The 23,017-nt window shown below is 38.8% G+C and overlaps 1 protein-coding gene across 1 annotated transcript; it reads left to right on the plus strand.

Annotated features, from left to right (window-relative positions):
* Window positions 1–1,852: 1,852 nt before the first annotated feature.
* Window positions 1,853–20,202, plus strand: HSP90AB1 (heat shock protein 90 alpha family class B member 1). The gene is made up of 12 exons (XM_039347031.1): window positions 1,853–2,008; window positions 3,608–3,754; window positions 5,703–5,909; window positions 6,995–7,154; window positions 8,518–8,651; window positions 9,866–10,195; window positions 11,755–11,920; window positions 13,567–13,757; window positions 14,136–14,283; window positions 18,154–18,422; window positions 18,543–18,876; window positions 19,615–20,202. Exons 2-12 carry the CDS (start codon window positions 3,608–3,610, stop codon window positions 19,722–19,724), a joined length of 2,196 nt encoding a protein of 731 aa, XP_039202965.1. The 5' UTR covers window positions 1,853–2,008; the 3' UTR covers window positions 19,725–20,202.
* Window positions 20,203–23,017: the final 2,815 nt, after the last annotated feature.

Here is a 23,017-nt window from a genome sequence, read left to right on the forward strand (position 1 = left end):
TCAATATTCTTCTCCAACCATTTCTTGTTTTTTTTTTTTGTTTGTTTAAATATCCAAGTAGCTGGTAGGGCAGGCAGATAGAATAGCATCTTTATACAGGCAAGGTCTTGTATAAAAACTCTGTATTTTATTACTCATTTTAGAGACTTGAAGTATATCCATACACCACATTTGTTATTGTGGGGGTCCTTGGCGTTCTGAGTTTGGATGTTTTCTTGAAGATGTTTCATTAGCTAACTGCATAACATCATTGGAGACTGATGATATTACCTAGATTGGTAATGAAATATCTGCAGACAAGCGCTATAAAAACTTCACAGTGCAGCACTGAGCTATAGATATTCTCTTTTATTGGAAATTTAAGTTATTGCTGAGCAGATCTGCTTCATCATCTGCTAACCAGGAATGGATTATTGATTTCCTGCTGCTATTCTGCTGGTAGACAGGAAACTGATCTATAACATTGTTAGGAAAGGCAATTATATCTGCAGTGAATTGTTACAGCTGGAAACAATGGGGAAAAGTTGAGGTTGAAAGTTACCAATCATAAAATTAGCTGAGGAATGGGGCTAATCTGCAGAAAGGCTGAAGACTGGTGGAAACGTGGCTGGAGTGGAAGTGGCTGAGATTTTCTGATCTCTTTTTGTTTGTGGGAAGAGAATTAAGAGGGTTGGGTTGAAACAATGTAACTGGGGACCCTTTGTGGCCCATAACTTCTGCTCCTAAGTAAAAAAATAATCAACCCAAAGAAAATGGGCTGAGATTTTAAGAGTGTTTATGCATCTACAAGGTTTAAGAAACCATTTTTTGCCCTTAAAATTTGTAAAATTGAAAAAAAAAAGCCAACCTTGAAAGTTTCAAATAGTATCACAAAATGTTCAGTTCTGACATCCAGGTTTTTAAGCCTTTAAGTTGCCAACCAAGTCTACTTAGCAACAAATAAACCCACAGATGTTCCTTCAGGGTTGGCTTCATAAAATTTTATGGAAGCTTACATTAGAACAAAGCTTCTATTTATAATCCACCCCACCTTTAATACAAATGTTTTAATACCAGGTGGATTTTATACATTATAGATCATGGAACTGTCCATGAAATCATACTCTAGAGACATGTATGTAAGGCATTTCAGGAAAAAAAATGGAATAAAGGAAGAGTACACTACAAATTCATTTGGTGGGGGTGATTTTAAAATGCATTGTAATTGCAATACATCGACAGAGATTGTATAGGATACTGCAAGCTAGTCACTTAATATTTCAGTTTAGTGTGTTAGGTAAATCCAGTCCACTAAATCAGTTTATAGTTCAGTGTATTGTAAACTGAAACATTTGGGTTAAACACCAATAAGCATGCATGTTGTACAAACCTAGCTTTAAGTGCTTAGTTTTCTGGGAAAACATCCCCACAAATTAAATATTATTTTCAAATAAAAATGATTAATTCATCAATCAAGCAACGTGAATGAAAATTAGGCTTTAAAAAGCTACTAATATGGGCTCTTATAAAAAGTGGAGATAGTGTGTGTGTGTGTGCCATCTGAAGAACAGCATTCCCACCACAGGATTACTTTTTCTGGAGACGATGCATCCATCACTCATCCAAACAGAGGAAAAATAGAGATTTCATACTCGGAGGCAAATGGACGCATGTTTTGTGGGCTTTAAAAACATACTGCTTTTCAATGTATAAGACAAATGCGTGGATGTCAAGAGATCAGAACCCTTAACGATCAGTCGGCTGAAATGATTTCTGCCATTATTGGACGATAAGAGATGGAATCAGTGCAAACCTGAGAAGAACAAAGGCATCGCAAGTAGCGCCGTAAGAGGGTGCTGTCGATCGCGGAACAGGCCCTTTTAAGGCGGACGGAGCAAAGGCTCGAAGGAGTTCGACATCAGGCTCTATATAGGGCCGAGGGAGGCGACGACAGTTCCTCTCCAGGCTGCGCCGCGCTCCGTCGGAAGGTCACGCCGTGCTCCAGGCTCGTCTCCCGCCGTCCATCAAAGTAAGCGGCTTCTTCCTCCTCCGCCAGTCAGAAATGGAAAAGGAGAATATTCTCTACAATTTCCAGAATGGAAACGGGCCGGAAAGTCTCGCCGATTCCTCCCCCCTCCGCGGCCGGCCCCGTTCGTTGCCTCTGGCGCAGTGAAGACCGACCAGGAGGCCGGTGCCCGGGCCACGTGTTCCCGGGCGCCAGAATTACGAGCGGAGCGCCTCGGCCGGCGGCTCCTAGCGGCGCCCGGTCTCAGCTCGCGGGGCTCGCTGTTGCCTAGGTCACCGGGATGGCCGATTCGTGTTAATCCACGCGCGGCCGCGAGGCGGTTGGGCCTAGTCAGGCCTGTCCCCGCCTGCCATGCTGGTGCATGGAGCCCCGGATTCGCGCCCAGATTAGCCTCCGCTCACCGGCTTGGTTTGCGATTATCCGCCTTCTCGCGAGCAGGGAGAAATATGTGCAAAAGGGCTGCTTTTCTTTCCGTTCCTCGCGAGTTGTAAATCGGTTGACCTCCAGCCTTACTTAGAGATGCCGCTCTAATGCCCGAAACACCGATTTAGATTTTTTATTTTATTTTTATTTTTGGTCTGCCGTCTACGGCTGGTATGGTTGCTATTTTCGATAACACCCGTGGAGATTTCAGCAGGATTAGAATAGAGGAGTCAAAAGAACAAAGGAAAAACGGAGGTGGATCTCCAGTAGCCTTGCAAAACATAATTGTGGTGCTTCCTTTTGGAGCTTTGCTCTCTTTAAACGGCGAGATAATCCTAGCTATAAATCCTTGTTCGAGGGTGGGGGAGGGGAATTTAGGGTGAAGGATGACAATGTGTTGGAAGTCAGTCAATTTAAATCCAGGTTTAAGCTGGGCTGGTGTAATGGAATGTCTGGATGACCTTGGGGAAAGAGTAGAAGAGATGCTGCTTTGGAAACAATCAGAAAAGAGAGACAGGAACCCCCCAGTAGTTTAATGGGCATAGAAAGAAATTTAGGAAGGCTTGTCCTAGGATCAAGCAATTAAAAAGCAGCTGTGGGAAGTTTGTACTCTCAAACTTGCAGATTATGTTAATATGGCTTTACAATAAAATGAAATTAAATCCTGTTGCCTGTCTGATTTACCTGGGAGGGCTGACAGCTTTTTTAGAACAGCTGAACTTCAGGCTTCTGGTATGTTCTGGTTTTGTAAAGATGTTGTAACAGAACTAAAAATGCCATGTTCTGCTATAGCACGATGCTCATTGCTAAAAGTAATTTTCTAGGGCCCTGGAGGAGATGGGAGAATAACTAGGGTTATGTTTTGTGCTGGAGAGGGGTGTTGCCACTTAGTAATAAGAGTCATTTTTTTTTTATATCTAGAGAGAGAAAGAGGAAGGCATGCCGTTTGCCCTCTGCATGCACATTCTTATTTTCAGTAACCTGTGGCTTGGTTGGTTCAGCTTGAGCTGAAATAACAAGCCTATCTTAGTCTCAGCCCTCCATCTTTAAAGAGGGGCAATGCTAGAGGTCTGTCTTGCAAAGTAGTTGGCTATTACAATCCACAATATAAGATGCAACTTTAATATTGTGTAAAGAGATATGTGAGTATTAGAAAGGGTGTGAACTCTTATTTTCCAGATGCCTGAAGAAATCCAGCATGGTGAAGAGGAGGTGGAAACCTTTGCCTTCCAGGCAGAGATTGCCCAGCTAATGTCCCTGATCATCAATACTTTCTACTCCAACAAGGAAATCTTCATGCGGGAGATAATTTCCAATGCCTCTGATGTGAGTATAGAGACTTGGAGCTGGGGCAGAGGAAAAGTAGAAGGCGAGTGCAGGGAATTTGGTAATACTTGGAGTGGACTGAGTAAAACGAAAACATTTAAATCACATCTCCTTGTAGTCCTTTGCCCTGAGGTCTCAAGAGATAGGAGGTAAATCCAACCCAGGCAGAAGACACCAGGTTGGGGAAAAAATAAGACAAGTTATCTGGACAACATCATAATATGAAACCCAACTATAATAGCACGATGTGTTGTTCTGATTATTGGACTTCAAAACAGTGTTTTAAATATGATCAGTTAAATTGATTAAAGAACATTATTTCAGATTTAAGAAGTAACTCTAGCTCTTTAAGGCATGTTCTATTTAAATACTAGCCTAATAGGCATTGGTGAAGTTACATGTAAACAAATGATGGATTTGCTAAGGAAGGGCTCAGGGTTCTGGTCCTCAGCTGGGCTCAGCTTAATGATGAAGGAAGTGTTAGGAGGGAAAGTAGAATTCCCTGAGCTCCTCTGCCAGTAGGTTAGTAATTCTTTTGAGTTCTTTTGCATGGCTACTTCGTAGGCTTGTATACTTTTTTCTAAAAGATAAGCACACTGTATGCTTTTGCTTTGATAATACTGGAAAAGAGAGCTTAACAGTAGGTACAATAATTGCAAAAATTGTTCAGTGTGTTATTGTTAATAACAGAAAATCGAGCTCTAATGTTTCATCCTTTGTAATATGAAGGCATAAGGAAGCATGGTAGCCTTAGTATAATGAAAGAGAAACCAGTTGTGTTGCTGAATGTCTGCCACTGGGTATAAAATCAAATCTAAGTAGATCACACAAACATCCATCTGTCTCTGTGTTCTGTTCCTATTAGTAGTCAGCCACACGCCTGAGAATCCCACAAGGCTGTTACGATTTTAGTCCTCCCTGATTTATCTCAGGTTCTATAACTTCAGGATCAATGCCCCATCTGTTCTTTGAAAATCTTGAATGTAGTTTCTGGAATGCTTCTAAAGCTTGCTATGGAATTGCAATGTTGACTATATTAAATGCAGGGAGAGCAGTAATACTAATCCTATTTTAATTGAATCAGCATAATTTTATCTTGGCTGTTTTCATTAAATCAACATAATTTTACCTTGACTGTAACCACTTATCTGTTCTAGCCCTCCCTATTGTTTGAAATATGGTTTCCAGTTTTCAATGTAAAATCAAGCCCATTAGGGACATATTGCCTAAGACTTAACTCTCTTTCTCATTTATGGTTTACAGGTAGCTGTGAATCAGTTGCCCTCTCTGCCATGTTCTGTAAATGTGAACATGGCTTTAATGAGTGATAATTACTGGTGAACCCTAGTGAATTCCTTTAAGCCAAGATCATCACTTCATGTTATGATTGCAGATTTCACAATTTCATGTCCTTGCATGTTCTTTGTTTGACACTTACTTAGTTCCTCTAATTCATTGTATGGTATGAGAGGAGGGTGAGGCATTTGCCGTGTCTGATTTTTTTTAATTCAAAGATATATATTTTTTAAAGCAAAATATATCTTTAAATCATTTCATTAAATTATGAAGTACAGGAGAATATCGGCCTTAGTTTGAAGAAAGCAATAATATGGTATCCTCTTTGTTTCTAGGAGCTAATAAAGCAGAGCTAGATTATGATCATACATTCAGTGACTGAGTGCCACTGAATTCAAAGGGATGCCCTTCTGAATGGGTATTACAATTGTATTAAGAAATATGCCTTTTTATCATTGGTAAGTTTCTCTAGAGTAAGATGTGAATCCTTGTGCAGTTCACAAGAGACATATGCTTTGGAATAGGTTTGTTTTTCTATCCTTTTAAGGTTTAAAGCCGAAATCTTGTTTCCTGAACTTCCTTTCTTTAAACTTAGAGGCAACATCCTTGAATGATAGTTAAAGTTTCACAAAACGTACATTTTACAACCTAGGCTTTGGACAAGATCCGCTATGAGAGTCTAACAGATCCCTCCAAACTGGAAAGTGGCAAAGAGCTGAAAATAGATATCATCCCCAATCCTCATGACCGTACCCTTACACTGGTGGACACTGGCATTGGGATGACGAAGGCAGATCTTGTTAACAATCTGGGCACCATTGCCAAGTCTGGTACAAAAGCCTTCATGGAAGCATTGCAGGTGAGTGGTTTCAATCCAGACTTTTGGTAATGCTTAGGGCTTTCACTAGGCTATGAGGTTATGATATTAAAATATTCTCATAGTGTGGTCATTTTGTCATAAATACGTATATCTTCAAAATTGGGAATCACCTGAATTTCTTCGTTGGTGGACTAAGTATAGGATGTACTGTATCATATGCTATGATATGACATACTATATTATAAACTGTGGTGTATTATTTATCCTTATTATTATCTTCCTTACTCCTATTTTATTGGGATGATGATGATGATGATTCTGTACATGAAGTGCCTCTGTACCGGAGACAAATTCCTTGTGTGTCTAATCCCACTTGGCCAAATAAAGTTCAGTTCAATTCCACTGACTAAGTATAGAAAGGGATTTGCTAAAAGAGACAAAATTGTCAAGAATAATATTTCAGAGCTTCGTGTCTAAAGGGTAGTGGCAAAATTAGCAGGGGCATCAAAATAGGAGTCTAAGTAATTAATAAAAAAAGAGGCTAAAACTTCACACTTAACACGCTAAATTGATTTGATTAGTGAAGCTAATTCCCCTTAAGCAAAATAGCACTATGGACGTGATTTATGCGACAGGAAAAGGGTTCTCGGATCCCTTTGACTGTTTGAGATACTGCTTAGCTTGTCCGTATTTTAAAACCCTATCAAAACATTTCCAGGACAAGAAATTTGCTTTAAAAATAAATAAGCAAAGCATGGCTTTGCCTTCAAGTCTGAGGATCTAAGGGTGACATGGAGAATGTGAAATAATTATGGGAATGTCAGCCACCCAGAGTCAAATATGCAAGGTGGATGGCTATGCAAATTGAATAAATAAAATCAAACATTACAGGATATGGAATCCTATGTCCAAGATGTATTTTCACACTATTGGCACAGAATGTAGAATTCTCAAGATGTATGTCAGAGTTATATCCAATTCTTACTTGGAGATGCCAAATTTAGCATAAGATGTAGCTGAACTGAATTTCCTATGATAAAACATGTTTTTGTGGCTATGTCAAAACCTGGTGTGGTATATAAGTTACTGTTGCCTTTTGTAAATGTTAACATCTCTTTCTCTAGGCTGGTGCAGACATCTCCATGATTGGGCAGTTTGGTGTGGGGTTTTACTCTGCTTACCTTGTGGCTGAGAAAGTTGTGGTCATCTCCAAGCACAATGATGATGAGCAATATGCTTGGGAGTCATCTGCAGGAGGCTCCTTCACTGTTCGGATTGATCATGGTATGTTGTGATCTTTGCTTTTGGAAAACATTTGCCACTTAAAGAGTGATAGGAGAGGAGAGAGAAAGAGGTTGAACCAGGGTTTTCAGTTGCTTTGAAGTAGCAGGAAGATTATGACAGCCCGGTTCATGACTAAGGGACATTGCTGCAGCATTCATTCTGGTTCCAGGACCCCTAAGTCACAGTGATGGGGTCAACATGGGATATTTTTAATATTTTAAAAATGGATTGGTCTACATTTTTATTGTCCTTAAGTCAAGCTCAATGCATAAAGTAATATTCATGATTCCATATCCCTTACTAAATAGGTATACCTGAAATGAGGCTACAGTTTTTTTTACTGTATCTTATTAGATATGATGCAGTTACACAGTGACTTACTATTAACATTGTGGGACATACCTCTGACTGAAATCTTCATATGCCCCTTCATTGGGTACCTTTATTCCTCGTTTTTCATTTCCATTTCCATTGTTAATTACTTTTTTGCACCAGTATATTTTTTTTCTTTAGGCAATATTGTGCTTTTCAAGAGGATTTCTTTTAGAATACAGACTATATTTCTAGAAAATAATACTTTGCATTTTGTGTATTTGGCAGGGGTAGACCTTTGGGGCAAGTAAATGATGCAGTTTTGATCCAATTGGTGAGACAGAGTTAAAAAAATGTTTAAAGCAAATGTACAAAGCTTTTGTATGTGCAGCAAGTATCAATTGAGACAATAACTACTTCAGATCACTATAGCTTTCTTTTCAAAAACTGCGGAACAAAGTTGCCCTAATGTTTATCCAAGCTTAATATTCCGGGTTAGGTAAACTACCCTAAAAGAGCCAATTTAGCTATTTAGCATATAAGAACAATTTGAATTTTGCATTCAAAAGGATGCAGATCTATTTTTATTTATCATTCTGATTTGAATATATGCCTAATGCTGAAATGATTAGTGATGTTCTGTCTTTAGAATATTATAGTGGGAATAATTATGCGAGTTGTCTATAAAAACAAAACACGAGTTCCTAGAGCGAAAAAGAAAACTGCTTTGTAGGATTCATACGTATGGAATTTTACATGCGTGCACATTCACTTAAAAATATTTCCAGTTACAAAACCTGGGAACTTATTTTTCTTTTTTTAAAAAAGTAATCAATTCAAGTTTTATTCTGTCCTCTCGAAATTACCGTATACAATTCTGGCCATTCCCTGACATTTCTCTTGTATTTGTTGGAAATTGTAATGTTGGCTTTTGATAGAAACACTTCCATTTTTAAGTTCCAGCCTGGATTGCTCAGTTTATATTAAGAATAAATAGCACAGTTCAGTGCAGTATCTGATCCTGTAAAATGCCTCTCTTTACCTCTTCTAGGTGAACCCATTGGCCGAGGCACCAAAGTGATCTTGTACCTAAAGGATGATCAGACAGAGTATCTGGAGGAACGCCGTATCAAGGAAGTTGTGAAGAAGCACTCACAGTTCATCGGATACCCCATCACCCTCTACGTATGTATTGGAGAGCAACAGGTCTGATAATAAATATCCTTGCTGCTTTTAGCTCTTTGCTCTAACCAATTTCACATCCATGCTGCTGAAGAGTACTTCCTGATCACTCCCAAGCTTGAGGGTCTCTTTTTTTCTGTTCTAGCATTCGGGTTTCACCACATTCCCAAAATATGCTTTGAAAGTAAGTCATTGTAAGAAGAACATTGACTAATCTTGGGGAGGGTGATCAGAATGGTGAAAGGTCTTTCAACCAAGTTTTTTGAAAAATGGTTGAGTTTTGCCTGGAAAAAAAAGAGAAGAGAGTTAATGGCCTTCAGATATCTGAAGGGCTATCATGCACACAGAGCAAGCAGATTTGTTCACATTTAAAAAAAAAAAAACAGAAGTGGAAACAATGGGTGAGAATTGTAGGGTTTGGCTAAAGTTTGAAGAGACATCCTAATGCTGATGCAAAGAGCTACATGTAGTCCTTGACTTATAATCATTTGATCTGCTCTTAGCTTGTCTTCTTCCAATCAGCAAATTCATTCAGACAAGCACAGGAGATGTTTTTTGAGCTTGGATAGGTTTAACTTGATATCTTGTGGGTAAATGTGACTCTTCCAGATTTACTGAAACATGGGCAATGCTATAACAAGCCTGATGAAATCAAAATGGTGGCATATACACAATGATGTCATCATGCACGTGTCATCCCATACTGCACCGATGCTCATACATATTGTTCCAGAGCATGTTGCATTATCTTGTAACATAGAATATTTTTTGCCTGTGATGAAGTCTTTTATTATAATTAATACACCATAAATGTATATGTAATCCATTCCCCATTGTTCTGAAAAGTTACAGTAGAAATGTATTAAAAACTGCTTGGGTTCAATGGCAAAAAAAAAGGGCAAAAGAAAAGTGTGCTACTTCATGAAATTACAGACGGGTATTATGTTCAAGGGCTCAAAAGTATGTCTTCACTTTGAATCCGAAGTTGCATTCTTACTTAACACACACATGCACACTTCAAAACCTGCAGCATTAATCCTCAAGAGTTAGAAAACAAGCTTGAAGTTCCTGGATAGTCCTAAGGAAAGGATGTGACTTTTTTTCTGAGTGCTTGCAGAAGACTTGATGCGAGGGATGCTATATCTTGTCTCCCATTTAATATGCCCCTCTCTTAATTGTTCAGCAGACCTTAATAACACCTTTCCTTGTCTTTGTAGCTGGAAAAGGAGCGTGACAAGGAGATCAGTGACGATGAGGTGGAAGAGGAGGAGGAGGAGAAGAAGAAAACTGAGAAAGAGGAGGAACAAGAAGCCCCCAAAGATGAAGAGAAGCCCAAGATTGAGGATGTGGGTTCAGATGAGGAGGAGGAGGAAAGTGGCAAGAGCAAAAAGAAGACCAAGAAGATCAAAGAGAAGTATATTGACCGGGAGGAGCTGAACAAGACCAAGCCCATCTGGACCCGCAACCCTGATGACATCACGCAGGAGGAATATGGCGAGTTCTACAAGAGCCTCACTAATGACTGGGAAGACCACTTGGCGGTCAAGGTGAGTGACTCAGGCGATGAGAGGCAAACTGTTCCTGGCTGTCTGAGCACAAGGTCTTTCCCAGTCAGCAGAGATGTCCAAATGGCAGCTGTTGGGCTTCTTTAGAACTGGCCGTGCTTAACGTTACTGTTTACAGCTGTCTGGTAGAGCCCTGAAACTTGACAGGTTGTCTTGTTTGTTACAGAATATCTTCCACAATTTTCCATTAACGCAGCTCTCACAGATATTCAGCTTTCAGCTTCTCTTTTGTTCCATCTGCTTTCTCTTACCGTTGCAGCTGAGAGAATATTTCAAGGTGTTCCTTACTGTTGACTAAGTGTTCCATGATGAGAGTGTTAAAGGCAGCTCACCCTGTGAAGGATAAACTTTGTTTTTTCCCCTCAGTGCTTCTTCTGTTAATACTTGTCATGAAAAATAAACAGTAAATGTAAGACCCTGCTCGAAATTGGGTGAATGGAAATAATGGGAACTGCAGCGCCGGTACATTATTGTCCCTCATGTCAGTTTTTCCATAATGTGATATTTAGTATAGTGCTTCAAGTCAAGGGTCATGGGCGGAGGAGAGAATGAGACTTCCTCTCTCTTTTACTTGCTTTTTTGCCCTGTTAAAGTCAAATTTAGAAGATAATATTGAAAATGAGATCTTGTCTCTGGTGGTTGCTTCCCATATCAGAACAAGATTCTGTCCCTCAGGAAAAGTTGGAAGTGGGCAAGAAGAGCTTCTAATATTAATGATAGAGGCTGCTCTCCTGCTTCCATATTTTTAAGCAGATGAGAAGAAATTCTGACTTTTCTGCTAGTGCACAAGGATTTTTTTTCTGTCCCAAGTTTGTGTCAGGACTCCTAATTTCTTCTCATTTCGGGAGATTTTGCCACAAATATATTCCAGCTTAGGGCCAAGGCCAGAATGCAGCAGTTGAAGTAATTTCTCAGTTTGCCCAATTAACAGCTGGACAGAGAGAGCTGCGCTGGTTTCCATTTAGCTTTGGGTAATTCAAGGTTCTGGTTCTTTAAAACCCTACATGGCTCAGGACCTGTATTATCTGTGGGATTATTTTCTCCCACGTTTCTGCCATCTGCAAGATCTGGGGAGGGCACCCTTCAAGTCTCTTCATATTGCCCTAACTGGGGGCTGCAAGGGCATGCTGTTTCTAGTGGTGCCCCTCTCTCTTTTGGAAGGGTGCACAGCCCAAGGTTAAGTTGGCAGCAGCCCTGCTGGCATCCAGGAAAAAGCTGCCAAGAGGTGGCTGTTCTAGAAAGCCTTTGGCAAATGATGGTGGTAATGGTCATAATCATGTTGCCTCTAGTGTGTCGATGGATAGGACAGTCCGCTGTTGTTAGTGGTAATGAGTTTTGCTGTATTTCCTTTGTTCTCTATGTTTTATTTTTGTGTTATTAGTAAGCAGATAATAATATTAGTAATTTTTGGAACCGCAGCAAATACATTGCAGAAAGGAAAGAAGAAATGTTCTTTAAGGCTAGGGATGGCGTGTTTCTAAGTGGATGTCAGTCAATTGGAAGTCAGGTCAGGTGCTCACAGGCTCCTCCGTTCTTCCCAGCATTTCTCTGTGGAGGGGCAGTTGGAATTCCGGGCACTCCTCTTCATCCCCCGTCGGGCCCCATTTGACCTTTTTGAGAACAAGAAGAAAAAGAACAACATCAAACTCTACGTCAGGAGGGTCTTTATCATGGACAGCTGTGATGAACTCATCCCAGAATACTTGAGTAAGTCCTGCAGCCTTCCTACATTTTTCAGCTAGAATGACAAGTTGTTTAATTAGCCTTTGGCTGACTCATCTGCATTAACAGTCACCCTTTTCCCACATCATCCATACATAATTCAGTCACCCACTAATCCAGTCAGAACTCTTTTAGTACTGGTTTTGGCAACAGACAAGGACAGCGATCAGGCTTCAAATCACTATCTTGGGAATACTCAACTTATGACCACAATTGAGCTCAAAATTTCTGTTGCTAAGCGAGACGGCTGTTAAGTGACTATTCTTCACACTTGACGACTGTTGTAGCATCCCTGTGGTAGGCGATCAAAATTCAGATGCTTGGCAATAGACTCACATTTGTGATGGTTGCAGTGTCTCGGGGACATGTGGTTATCTTTTGTGGTACCTTCTGGCAAGCAAAGTCAGTGGGGAAACCAGATTCACTTAACAACCACGTTACTAACTTAACAACTGCAGTCATTCCCGTAACAACTGTGGCAAGAAAGGTTGTAAAATGGGGCAAAACTAAAACAGAAATTTTGGGCTCAGTTATGGTTATAAGTCAAGGACTTCCTGTACTGTACAAGGTTGGTGCAGTTACAGTAGGCCATGGTTGACCTGTGTGATCATCTTTGCTCTGTAGCCGAGGCCATTTTACCTTAATAGTGATAGTTCATCCAAAGGCTGGGTTTAGCCATGCCAGTGTCCTACTATTGAACTGCAGTCCCTTCTTTTGCCAGCCCAGCGTTCTCTATGTTGTATCATGTTTTCTTCTGATAGAGCTGACAAGAGCTGATTAGTTGAAGGGAGACAAAAAGGAGATTGGCTTCCTTTGCACATTCCTGTTTATCCACTATTCCTTCCACAAATTTGAAGCATGTGTATCCCTGAATTCCTTTTGTTTAAAAACATGTTTAGTGGGATGGAGTAGGTGAATTATCTGGCCTAACCTTCCCCAGTACCCATCTCAGTGGAACAAATAGCATAAATAACTTTGCCCTACAGGAGAAAGGAAGAGATGTTGGCGTATTCAGGATGTTTTAAATTTCCATCAATCTTAAGTCATCTTGGCCAGGGCAAAGGGACTGGGAATTATTTAGAACAATTGGAATGCATTGCATGGCTTCCTCTGTAGCAGTGTTTCTCAACCTTGACAATTTTAAGGCATGTGGACTTCAACTCCCAGAATTCCACAGCCAGCATTGCTGGCTGTGGAATTCTGGGAGTTGAAGTCCACATGCCTTAAAATTGTCAAGGTTGAGAAACACTGCAGTCTGTAGGGATATAGGAAATGTTTTGGGAAGAAATGGGTGCAGGTGATCCAAACTAGAGAATGAAACCTGACAATAAATCCAGGTGGAAGAGAGTGAAATTCCTCTGTAAATTTCTTCAGCGCATCATTGTTGGATGGGAAAGAGTTCTTCACTTCTATGCATAAATTCAATCAGACATGCAATATGAACAAAATACACTTTAGGAGAAGAGAGGATACACATGCATGGTATTTATAGACATTTGTTTTTCATCCTCAAATCACTGTAGGAGTTTAAAAAACGTTCATCAGTCTGTTCTTATCCAGATTACATCACCGCCGCAGCTGTTTCCCCACCCCCCACCCCCTGATTTTGTTTATTTCTCTTACAAACACAGATTTTATTCGAGGTGTAGTGGATTCTGAAGATCTGCCCTTGAACATCTCTCGTGAAATGTTACAGCAAAGCAAGATCCTCAAAGTGATTCGCAAGAACATTGTCAAGAAATGTCTGGAACTTTTTGCAGAGCTGGCTGAAGACAAAGAGAATTATAAAAAATTCTATGAGGCCTTTTCCAAAAATCTGAAGGTGAGAGAGTTCTGCCCCATCCATTTGGTAGCAAGCACAGCAATTCAAACTATTTTTTTAGTTTGTTTCCTAACTTAACTATTTATTTTAGCTATGCTATCTGTGAAACCAGTACTGAACAGCTAAGTATTTCGGTAGATATATCAGGTGTTTTTTTTTTTAAAAAAAAATCCTTTTGTTTCTTACATAAAAAGAAAAGGATCTATAATTGTTTCCAGCTACCGTTTTTGGTTCATTTCCATATTTAAATGAAAATTTTGATCATATGTACGGGATCAGGATTTGTCCTTTTAGTTTAGATTGCCCGGTTGCAATAGAGGTGGAGAGTCTGTATAAACCCTGATATATAAATAAATAAATAACTCCTTTCACCTTCAGCTGGGCATCCATGAAGATTCTGCCAACAGGAAGCGTCTCTCGGAGCTCTTGCGCTATCACACTTCTCATTCTGGAGATGAGATGAATTCCCTAACGGAGTACGTGTCCCGAATGAAGGAGAACCAGAAGAACATTTATTACATCACAGGTGAGTGACAGTTCATTGGCCCAGACCAGGGGTAGGCAACCTTGGCTCTTTTATGACTCGTGGACTTCAGCTCCCAGAATTCCTGAGCCAGCATGGCTGGCTCAAGAATTCTGGGAGTTGAAGTCCACGAGTCATAAAAGAGCCAAGGTTGCCTACCCCTGGCCCGGACTGAACATATGTCCGGAATGCTGTTTGCCCTGAACAGCCATCTTCTTGGCCTTGATCTTAGCTTCAAGACTTTAAATTGAATTTTCTAGGTTCTTTGGAAGCCTGTAATACCATCTGTACTGCCTTTCTAGATCTTATGAAGTGGTGTGGGATGGCTGGGCTCATTCTCTAAACTTCAGGATTGCAAAGACCTGACCTGAAAATCTCTTAAGCAGTTTTAATTTAAATGTTTAAGGGAGTAGAAGGCCTTTGAGAAAGGCTTGTGAATATTCATATTTTCATCCTCCTACAAATTGCCATATTCCAAGTTTCAAAACCTACTTTTTTTATTAAAAGTTTTAAAAAAATTTTTTTACAGTATATAACCCAAATCCCTCCCACCCACCCCCCTCCTCCACTTCCCAGAGCTGATTACAGGGTAACAAATAAGCAATCATAATTTAACTAACATTACCCAACTCTACTAACAATCAAATGCATAACATACTTTAACTCCTTTTCAAAATAAATATTAACAAATTAAAAACCAAAAATAATAATATAATAATATAATTAAACAATAATACTAAAAATTATATAAATTCAATCATATTAAACTATTAAAAATAATCTAAAATTTACTCATAAGCTAAATAATACTTTTTAGTCTCATATTTATTCTGGATATAATCTATCCATCTTCTCCAAACCAAAATATATCTTTCTTGGGAATAATCCTTCAAATAAGCGGAAATTTTTGCCATTTCTGCTAAATTAGACACCTTGAATATCCATTCTTCCATAGTAGGCACTGAATCTTTCTTCCAATATTGCCCCATCAGTAATCTTGCAGCTGTTACAAGATTCAACATCAAATTAATTTCTTTAACATCAAAGTCTACAATAACACCTAATAAAAATAATTGTGGCGTAAACTTTATCTTTCTCTTAAAAATCTTTTCAATGTTCCACCAAATCTTAATCCAAAAAACTTTTATATTTCTACAAGTCCACCAAATATGAAAAGTTGCATCTAAGCTTCCACATCTCCAACATTTGGGCTGTAAATTAGAATACATACAAGACAACTTTTGAGGATCCAAATGCCACCTGTAAAACATTTTATAAAAGTTTTCTCTTAAATTTTGAGCTTGAGTAAATTTTACATTTCTAACCCAAATTGTCTCCCATGTATCCAATAGAATTGGCTCTTGAATATTTTGAGCCCATTTTACCATACAATCTTTAACTAACTCCGTTTCAGAATCCAATTCTATTAAAACGTTATAAATTCTCTTTATATGGGCTCGAGTTTGATCTTTAATCTGTTTTACCAAATTCACGTCCTCTAAAGTAATACCAACCTTTTGATCTAAACTCCATCTAACTAACAATTGATTATACTGAAACCAAGAGTGTACAATATTTTCTTGCTTCAACTCAGCTAAAGATTTTAATTACCAATCCTTCCCTACCAAACTAAGTAATTCCTTATAAGAAATCCTATCCAAATTCACTCCCCAAGATACCCCCTCTATCACGTGTCCAGGAATCCCCCAAATTGGAATTTTATAATTTAACCTATAATAATATTTCTTCCAAACATGTAATAGAGCGTTTCTTAAAATATGAGATTTAAAAACCTGATCTACTTTTTTATTATAAATTAAATATGCATGCCATCCGTATAATAAATCCCATCCCTCAAGAAAAAGTATATTTTTATTTGTTAAGTTAAGCCAATCACTAATCATAGTTAAAGCCACCGCATCATAATACAATTTTAAATTAGGCGCCTTAAGTCCTCTTTCCCGTGCATCTTGTATAATCTTAAACTTAACTCTTGGTTTTTTCCCTGCCCAAATAAACTTATTAATACCCTTCTGCCATTCCTCCAAGTTGGCATTTTTTTTCAAAATAGGTATCATTTGGAACAAAAAAAGAAACTTTGGAAGAACATTCATTTTAACCGCTGAGATTCTCCCCAGCAAAGATAACTGTAGTTTTTTCCAATCATTTAAATCCTTTTGCACTTTTAGCCATAATGTCTCATAATTATTTTTGTACAACTTAACATTAGAAGCTGTAATGTATACTCCCAAATATTTAACCTTTTTCACTATTTCAAAACCTGTTAATCTAGCTAACATATCCTTTTCCTTCATAGACATATTTTTCGAAAGTATTTTAGTCTTATTGTTATTTACCTTAAAACCAGAAACTTTCCCATATTGGTTTATGATTTCCACCAAATCCCTTACCGAATCTATCGGTTGAGATAATGTCACAACCAGATCATCGGCAAAAGCTCTCAACGTGTAATCATTCTGTTTTATTCCCTTTATTGTAGTTGATTCACAAATTTTAATTAATAAAATCTCCATTGTTAAAACAAATAACAACGGGATAGTGGACATCCTTGTCTAGTACCCTTTTCAATTTTAAATGCTTCTGTTAATCCTCCATTAATTATAATTTGTGCCGATTGCTGTTGGTATATAGCCTTAAAGAGCATACAAAATTTTTTCCCCAAAATTCATTTTCTCTACAACTCTCAATAAAAATTGCCAGTTTAACTGATCAAAAGCTTTTTCAGCATCCAAAAATATCAAAGCCGCAGGGATTTGATTATTCTTATCCAAATACTCAATTAGGTTAACAATTTGTCTTACATTATATTTCATATATCTTCCAATTATAAATTCAGATTGATGACTATGGATCAATTGCTTCAAAACTTGCATTAATCTATTTGCCAATACTTTTGAGAAAATCTTGTAATCTGTATTCAAAAGAGATATAGGTCTATAATTCTTAGGCTGGGTCAAATCTTGATCCTCCTTTGGGATCAACGATATGAAAGCCCTTCTCCAAGATGGAGGTACCTCTGCTCCTACTTTTTCAATGCGTTGTTAAAAATGGTGACTCACTATCAGAGTCTTCTTAAATTATGTTATGTAATACATACAGATTAAAATCTGCAAAATTAACACACATAATAGAAAATGAAATTTGCATTCTCAAAGCCTGGAGGTTTCTGCAGTTGGTTTACTTTGTGTTGAAATACTGGCTTCACACAGTTTTAACAGTGGATATAAAACTGTGTTTTTTTAGTGCATTGCTTAAAGTTACAAGAGTTTTTTAAATTTTTAAAGCACCCAGTTTTATTATGAGTTATTGATTCTTTGGGTATTTTAAATAAATATTGCAGAAATATAAATAGTAAAATCGAAAAGTAAATGAAAGAAGAAAAAGTAAGTGGCATTGCTTCCTGGTACCACCAGCTTTGGAAATGCGAAAGGATTTGGGGCTTTTTAATAACCATCATATTGAGAGAATCAACACATATTGGAATACATTTGAAGATTAGGATAATTAAAAGTATATGTTTTGAATCCTCTTTGAGGGGAAGGCTTGCCCATTCTCAAAGTTGTCCAGTAAGTGTGGTAACTTGGACTGTACTTTTACCAAATTTAAGGGCTCTTGCTTGAGACATAATAGTTTTGCTAACTAGATAAATGACTAATAATTACAAGTAAACATTTTAAATCTTGGAATCCTGAGGCATCAACAAAGGGTCTTCCAGTGAGATCAAGGGCAAGGCCATTTATAGCGGTGCCCCTTTATGGGAGTTAATATCTAAAAGGGAATTGTGCTGTGATATTATTGGAGGTCCAAGCGTGTAACTGGAGATTTAGCACTCCCACCTCTCTGGTACTGCAGGGGAGAGCAAAGAACAAGTGGCCAACTCTGCCTTTGTGGAACGTGTGAGGAAGCGTGGTTTTGAGGTGATATACATGACGGAGCCCATTGATGAGTATAGTGTTCAACAGCTGAAGGAATTTGATGGAAAGACATTAGTATCAGTCACCAAGGAAGGCCTGGAACTGCCAGAAGATGAAGATGAAAAGAAAAAGATGGAAGAGAACAAATCCAAATTTGAGAATCTTTGCAAATTAATGAAAGAAATCCTGGAGAAGAAGGTTGAAAAGGTGAGATCCTTATGTTGTTGTCGCTCTTTAACTCTGTTGATGTCATTGTGGCTGTTGGGAGCATACCTGTGCTCCCATCATTGTTGAAGTGCCATGACTACATTTGGCTTATCTTTCTAGGTGACAGTTTCAAACCGGCTAGTCTCTTCCCCCTGTTGTATTGTCACCAGCACCTATGGCTGGACAGCCAACATGGAACGTATCATGAAGGCCCAGGCTTTACGAGATAACTCTACAATGGGCTACATGATGGCCAAGAAGCATCTGGAGATAAATCCTGATCACCCCATTGTAGAGACTTTACGTCAAAAGGCTGAGGCAGATAAAAATGACAAGGCTGTCAAGGATCTAGTGGTACTTCTCTTTGAGACCGCATTACTTTCTTCGGGTTTCTCCTTGGAGGATCCACAGACCCACTCTAATCGAATCTATAGAATGATCAAGCTGGGATTAGGTGAGTTGCTAAAATCTTAGCAGGAATTTGATACTTTTATTACCTAAAGAGGGAAAACTTGGCAAGTGATTGCTTCACAATATTAGTATTTTGTCCTGATGTTTTCACCTGGGATGAAAACATCAAGGCAAAATACTAGTGGATATTTGGCAATATAAATCGTGGATATTTGGGCTCAGCGAAGACATACCTTTTTGATTTGGGTATTCCTGGAAATCTTCCCATAAATTTGTATTAAACCTTTTAAGAAGAAGAAATTTGTCCTGAGAGGGTAAAGAAAACTACACAGGGTGCTCCATATAACACTGCAGTCTCTCCCATTGGCTGGCTATGGGTAAAGACATGAAGCAGTGCTTGAAATCAGATACCAAGCTGTGAAGCACCAAGAAAATATAGCCATGATGCAAACAGGAAGTTTGAAAGACCAGATACTCACATACTCATTGAGTGCTCTGCCTCAGATTCATTACATTGCTCTACATAAAAAAAAAAACACCTGCCTACAATATGGAGAATACATTTGCCCTCCTTCATCTTAAATTGTAGAACAAACTCTGAGGCTAGATGTGATTTACTCACCCCTCTTAACATTTAAGTTATAACCATAAAGATATTCACAGTGGGCTTTAGAATTTTAGTATATTTGTAAATCTTTAGTCATACTAAGGTCATGGATGGGTAGCATTATCAGCCAAGGATTAAACAATAGTTTGGCTTTACTGAATACTTTTCCCCTAGGAATTGATGAAGAAGAAGTTGCTGTTGAAGAATCCACTTCTACTGTATCTGAAGAGATCCCTCCCCTGGAAGGAGATGAGGATGCATCACGCATGGAGGAGGTGGATTAAAGAGGAGGACCTGATCTTCCCTCTTTCCTGCCTCCCCCCCCCCCATTCCCTGTGCCATCACCTTGCTCAGGAAGCCTGGCAGTGCTAACTGCACCCTCAAGATGGTCTCTGTGTCTTTTATAAATGGTAACTAATGTGGCAGGCAGCCTCCCACATTTATTTGGTCTGTCTGCTTGTTCAAACATGCTGCTTTAGGGGGGGAAGGGTCAGTCTAATTGTTCAAAGGTTTTTGCTCTCCTGTCCATGAAGATTTTATTCTAGCTTTAGCTTGACCACCAAACATCCATCCCACAGTAGCTGAAGTAAACACCCAGAGAATGTCCTTCCCACTAATATAGCAGTGAGACTCCCACCCACCCACTCCAATCTCTCGCTGCTCTTTGTTGTCTTGGGAAAGCAGGGACTTACAATTTGTTCACTGGTATTTGGTTTTGTTCTACTGGAATTAAAATAAAGAAGAATATGGTTTACAATGAAATGAGGTTATTGATTTCATCATTATTACCGTTGGTCACATAATAAAACCAGATATTTAGACTGGGTTTCGCCTTGTTATCAAGGAACTAGGAGTGGCAGATGTTTGATGGTGTTAAAGGCATTGTTGCAGGATGTAAACTGTTCTAAATAAAGATGCCTTTTGCGTTTGATTGATGGTGATTTGTTAAAGCTGATGGTGTTCCAAGTGGTGCTCCAGATGCTTTGTGATTTCACCCAAGACATCTAGTATCTAGTACTATTGGTACAATCTTTGCTTTCTTTTGCCACAGTCATGCTGCTTCTATTTGCAGGTCTTTGTCTGCTAGAATTTTGTCCAGTTCTTTCTCATCTATTCTGCTGTCTTCAGGTCAGCATCCACAATTATCACTTCAATGTCCACGATCAAGAGTTTTGTGTTTTTCCTTATCAACAGTTGTTAAGTCTTGGGTGTTGTGTGGCAGATGCTTGTCTGCTTGAATTCTAAAGCCCCAGGGCACTGTAGCTTCTTCATTTTCTATTACTTCTATTTTGTGGTCCCACCAGTTCTTCCTTGCAGGGAAATGGTATTTCTTGCACGTTCCAATGCATCAGTATTGCTGCTTTGGCATGCCATTGTTTAAAATTAGCTAAGTGGTGCACTATTTCTTCAGCTTCTTTGCGGAGGTAGCATAAATGTACTCTTCTACTGTTGCATGCATTTATTCTTAAGGCTTGGTTTTATGAAGCCAGAATTAGCCCGTCTCCTTCAACGTTACTGCTCTTAGCCATTATCAGGTCTTGTTATCTGCTTTGCCTGCTATTTTTTAATTTATTGGCCATATAATACTTTACTTTGCCATGTCTCTCCTGTTGTTCATTTGCTCTTTCTTCTAAGCCAGTTTGGTTTCTTTGGTATTCAGTCAGCCTTCATGGTATACTAGCTTCAGTGCATCTTCTTCACTGCACTTCAAATTTTCTTCCAAGCACTATTTTCTTTTTCAATCATCTGGTGTACTTGCAACATTCCATGTCCAACTATTTTCTTTGGCAAGTAGAATCTAACATCACTGCATGGGTGAAGGGCATACTTTATTGTCATTATTTTTCTTGTCTTCCTATTCAGGGGTTTTTAGTTTTGCTTGTGTCTGGTCTACTATTCCAGCTGGGTTTTTTTTCTAATGACTGGAATTGTCCAGGTGATAATGGCCTTGATGTTATTTCCTCCAGTGAGTTTAATGTGTGTCAGCTTAAAGAATGCCTAGATATTTGTTGTGATCTTCACGCACATTCTTGATGTTATTTTATTTCCATAAGGCATCTTGATTCTTCAGTTTTTACTATGTGTGGGTAATCTACAATTAAATTAATAGTCTAAGGCAGATGAGAACTTAAGAATTATTAAGATGGGGGCCTAAAAATATAAATAGTTCCAACCAGAATGGGGTGGGGTTATTTTTTGTAAAATTAGGATATTCAGGTCCAATAAATTCAATACTTTCAGATATTGAGAGTTCTTTAGGTATTACTCTAAGGCTCCGATCACAATTGATATAACAAGAGATTTCTTTTCCATAGGCACTAAACTTTGACCTACAAGCCCCTGTAGTTTGTATAATGTTTTCCAATTGTTTTTCCTCAATTTTTGCATCTTGGGCTACAACAGCATCAATGAATAAGACTTCCTTCTTTTCCAGTAACTTATGTTAGCATGTTATGAACGAGATGCCTATCTGTTCGGATCTTAAAGTCTTATAAAATCTCAACCTTCTCATTTTCTAAAACTTTCTCAATTTGATGATTCCGGTGGTTTTTATTACGTTCAGATCCAAATCTCTGGCAATATTCCTAATGATTTTGGCAACTTGGTCATGACATGCTTTTAGTCAGTTTGTGAAATTTTGCTGCAGCCATTGATCAAATGGTCAATTGTTTCATCTTTTTCACTACAAAGGAGACATTTGCTACTGTTGTTATATATTGAATGTTTGCTTTCAAAACTTGCTCTTCAGCCACTAGAACCAAGCCTTCAGTTTCTTCTTTAAATCCTGATCTTAACCAACTCCATGTGGGGTTTTTATTGAGTTTTCCTTCCATATATTTGCACAGAACCACAGCAGCTGTAGTCTGGATGTTATACTGTAGAATACACCTCTGATCAGAAATCACATGTCAATTCTGGATATGCAGAGCCACTTCGCTGAGGTACAGTGGGGCAAAAAAGTATTGTGCAAGTTCTCCCACTTAAAAAGATGAGAGAGGCCTGTAATTGTCATCATAGGTAGACCTCAACTATGAGAGACAAAATGAGACAAATCAGACAATCACGTCTGATTTGGAAAGAATTTGTTTGCAAATTATGGTGGAAAATAAGTATTTGGTCAATATCAAACGTTCATCTCAATACTTTGTTATATATCCTTTGTTGGCAATGACAGAGGTCAAATGTTTCCTGTAAGTCTTCACAAGGTTGGCACACACTGTTGCTGGTATGTAGGCCCATTCCTCCATGCAGATCTCTAGAGCAGTGATGTTTTGGGGCTGTCGCTGGGCAACACGGACTTTCAACTCCCTCCAAAGGTTTTCTATGGGGTTGAGATCTGGAGACTGGCTAGGCCACTCCAGGACCTTGAAATGCTTCTTACAAAGCCACTCCTTCATTGCCCAGGCGGTGTGTTTGGGATCATTGTCATGCTGAAAGACCCAGCCACGTTTCATCTTCAATGCCCTTGCTGATGGAAGGAGGTTTGCACTCAAAATCTTACGATACATGGCCCCATTCATTCTTTCCTGTACACGGATCAGTCATCCTGGTCCCTTTGCAGAGAAACAGCCCCAAA

The sequence above is a fragment of the Crotalus tigris genome, unplaced genomic scaffold, assembly GCF_016545835.1.
Source record: "Crotalus tigris isolate CLP2741 ecotype Arizona unplaced genomic scaffold, ASM1654583v1 scf7180000018048.2368360, whole genome shotgun sequence".
Lineage (NCBI taxonomy): Eukaryota > Metazoa > Chordata > Lepidosauria > Squamata > Viperidae > Crotalus > Crotalus tigris.

Excerpts from the sequence above, each read along its gene's own strand:
- HSP90AB1 (XM_039347031.1), top strand. The coding sequence starts at position 3,608 with ATGCCTGAAGAAATCCAGCATGGTGAAGAGGAGGTGGAAACCTTTGCC. Across the intron at positions 5,910-6,994 it reads CCTTCATGGAAGCATTGCAG|GCTGGTGCAGACATCTCCAT; the intron begins GTGAGTGGTTTC and ends CTCTTTCTCTAG. Across the intron at positions 7,155-8,517 it reads CACTGTTCGGATTGATCATG|GTGAACCCATTGGCCGAGGC; the intron begins GTATGTTGTGAT and ends TACCTCTTCTAG.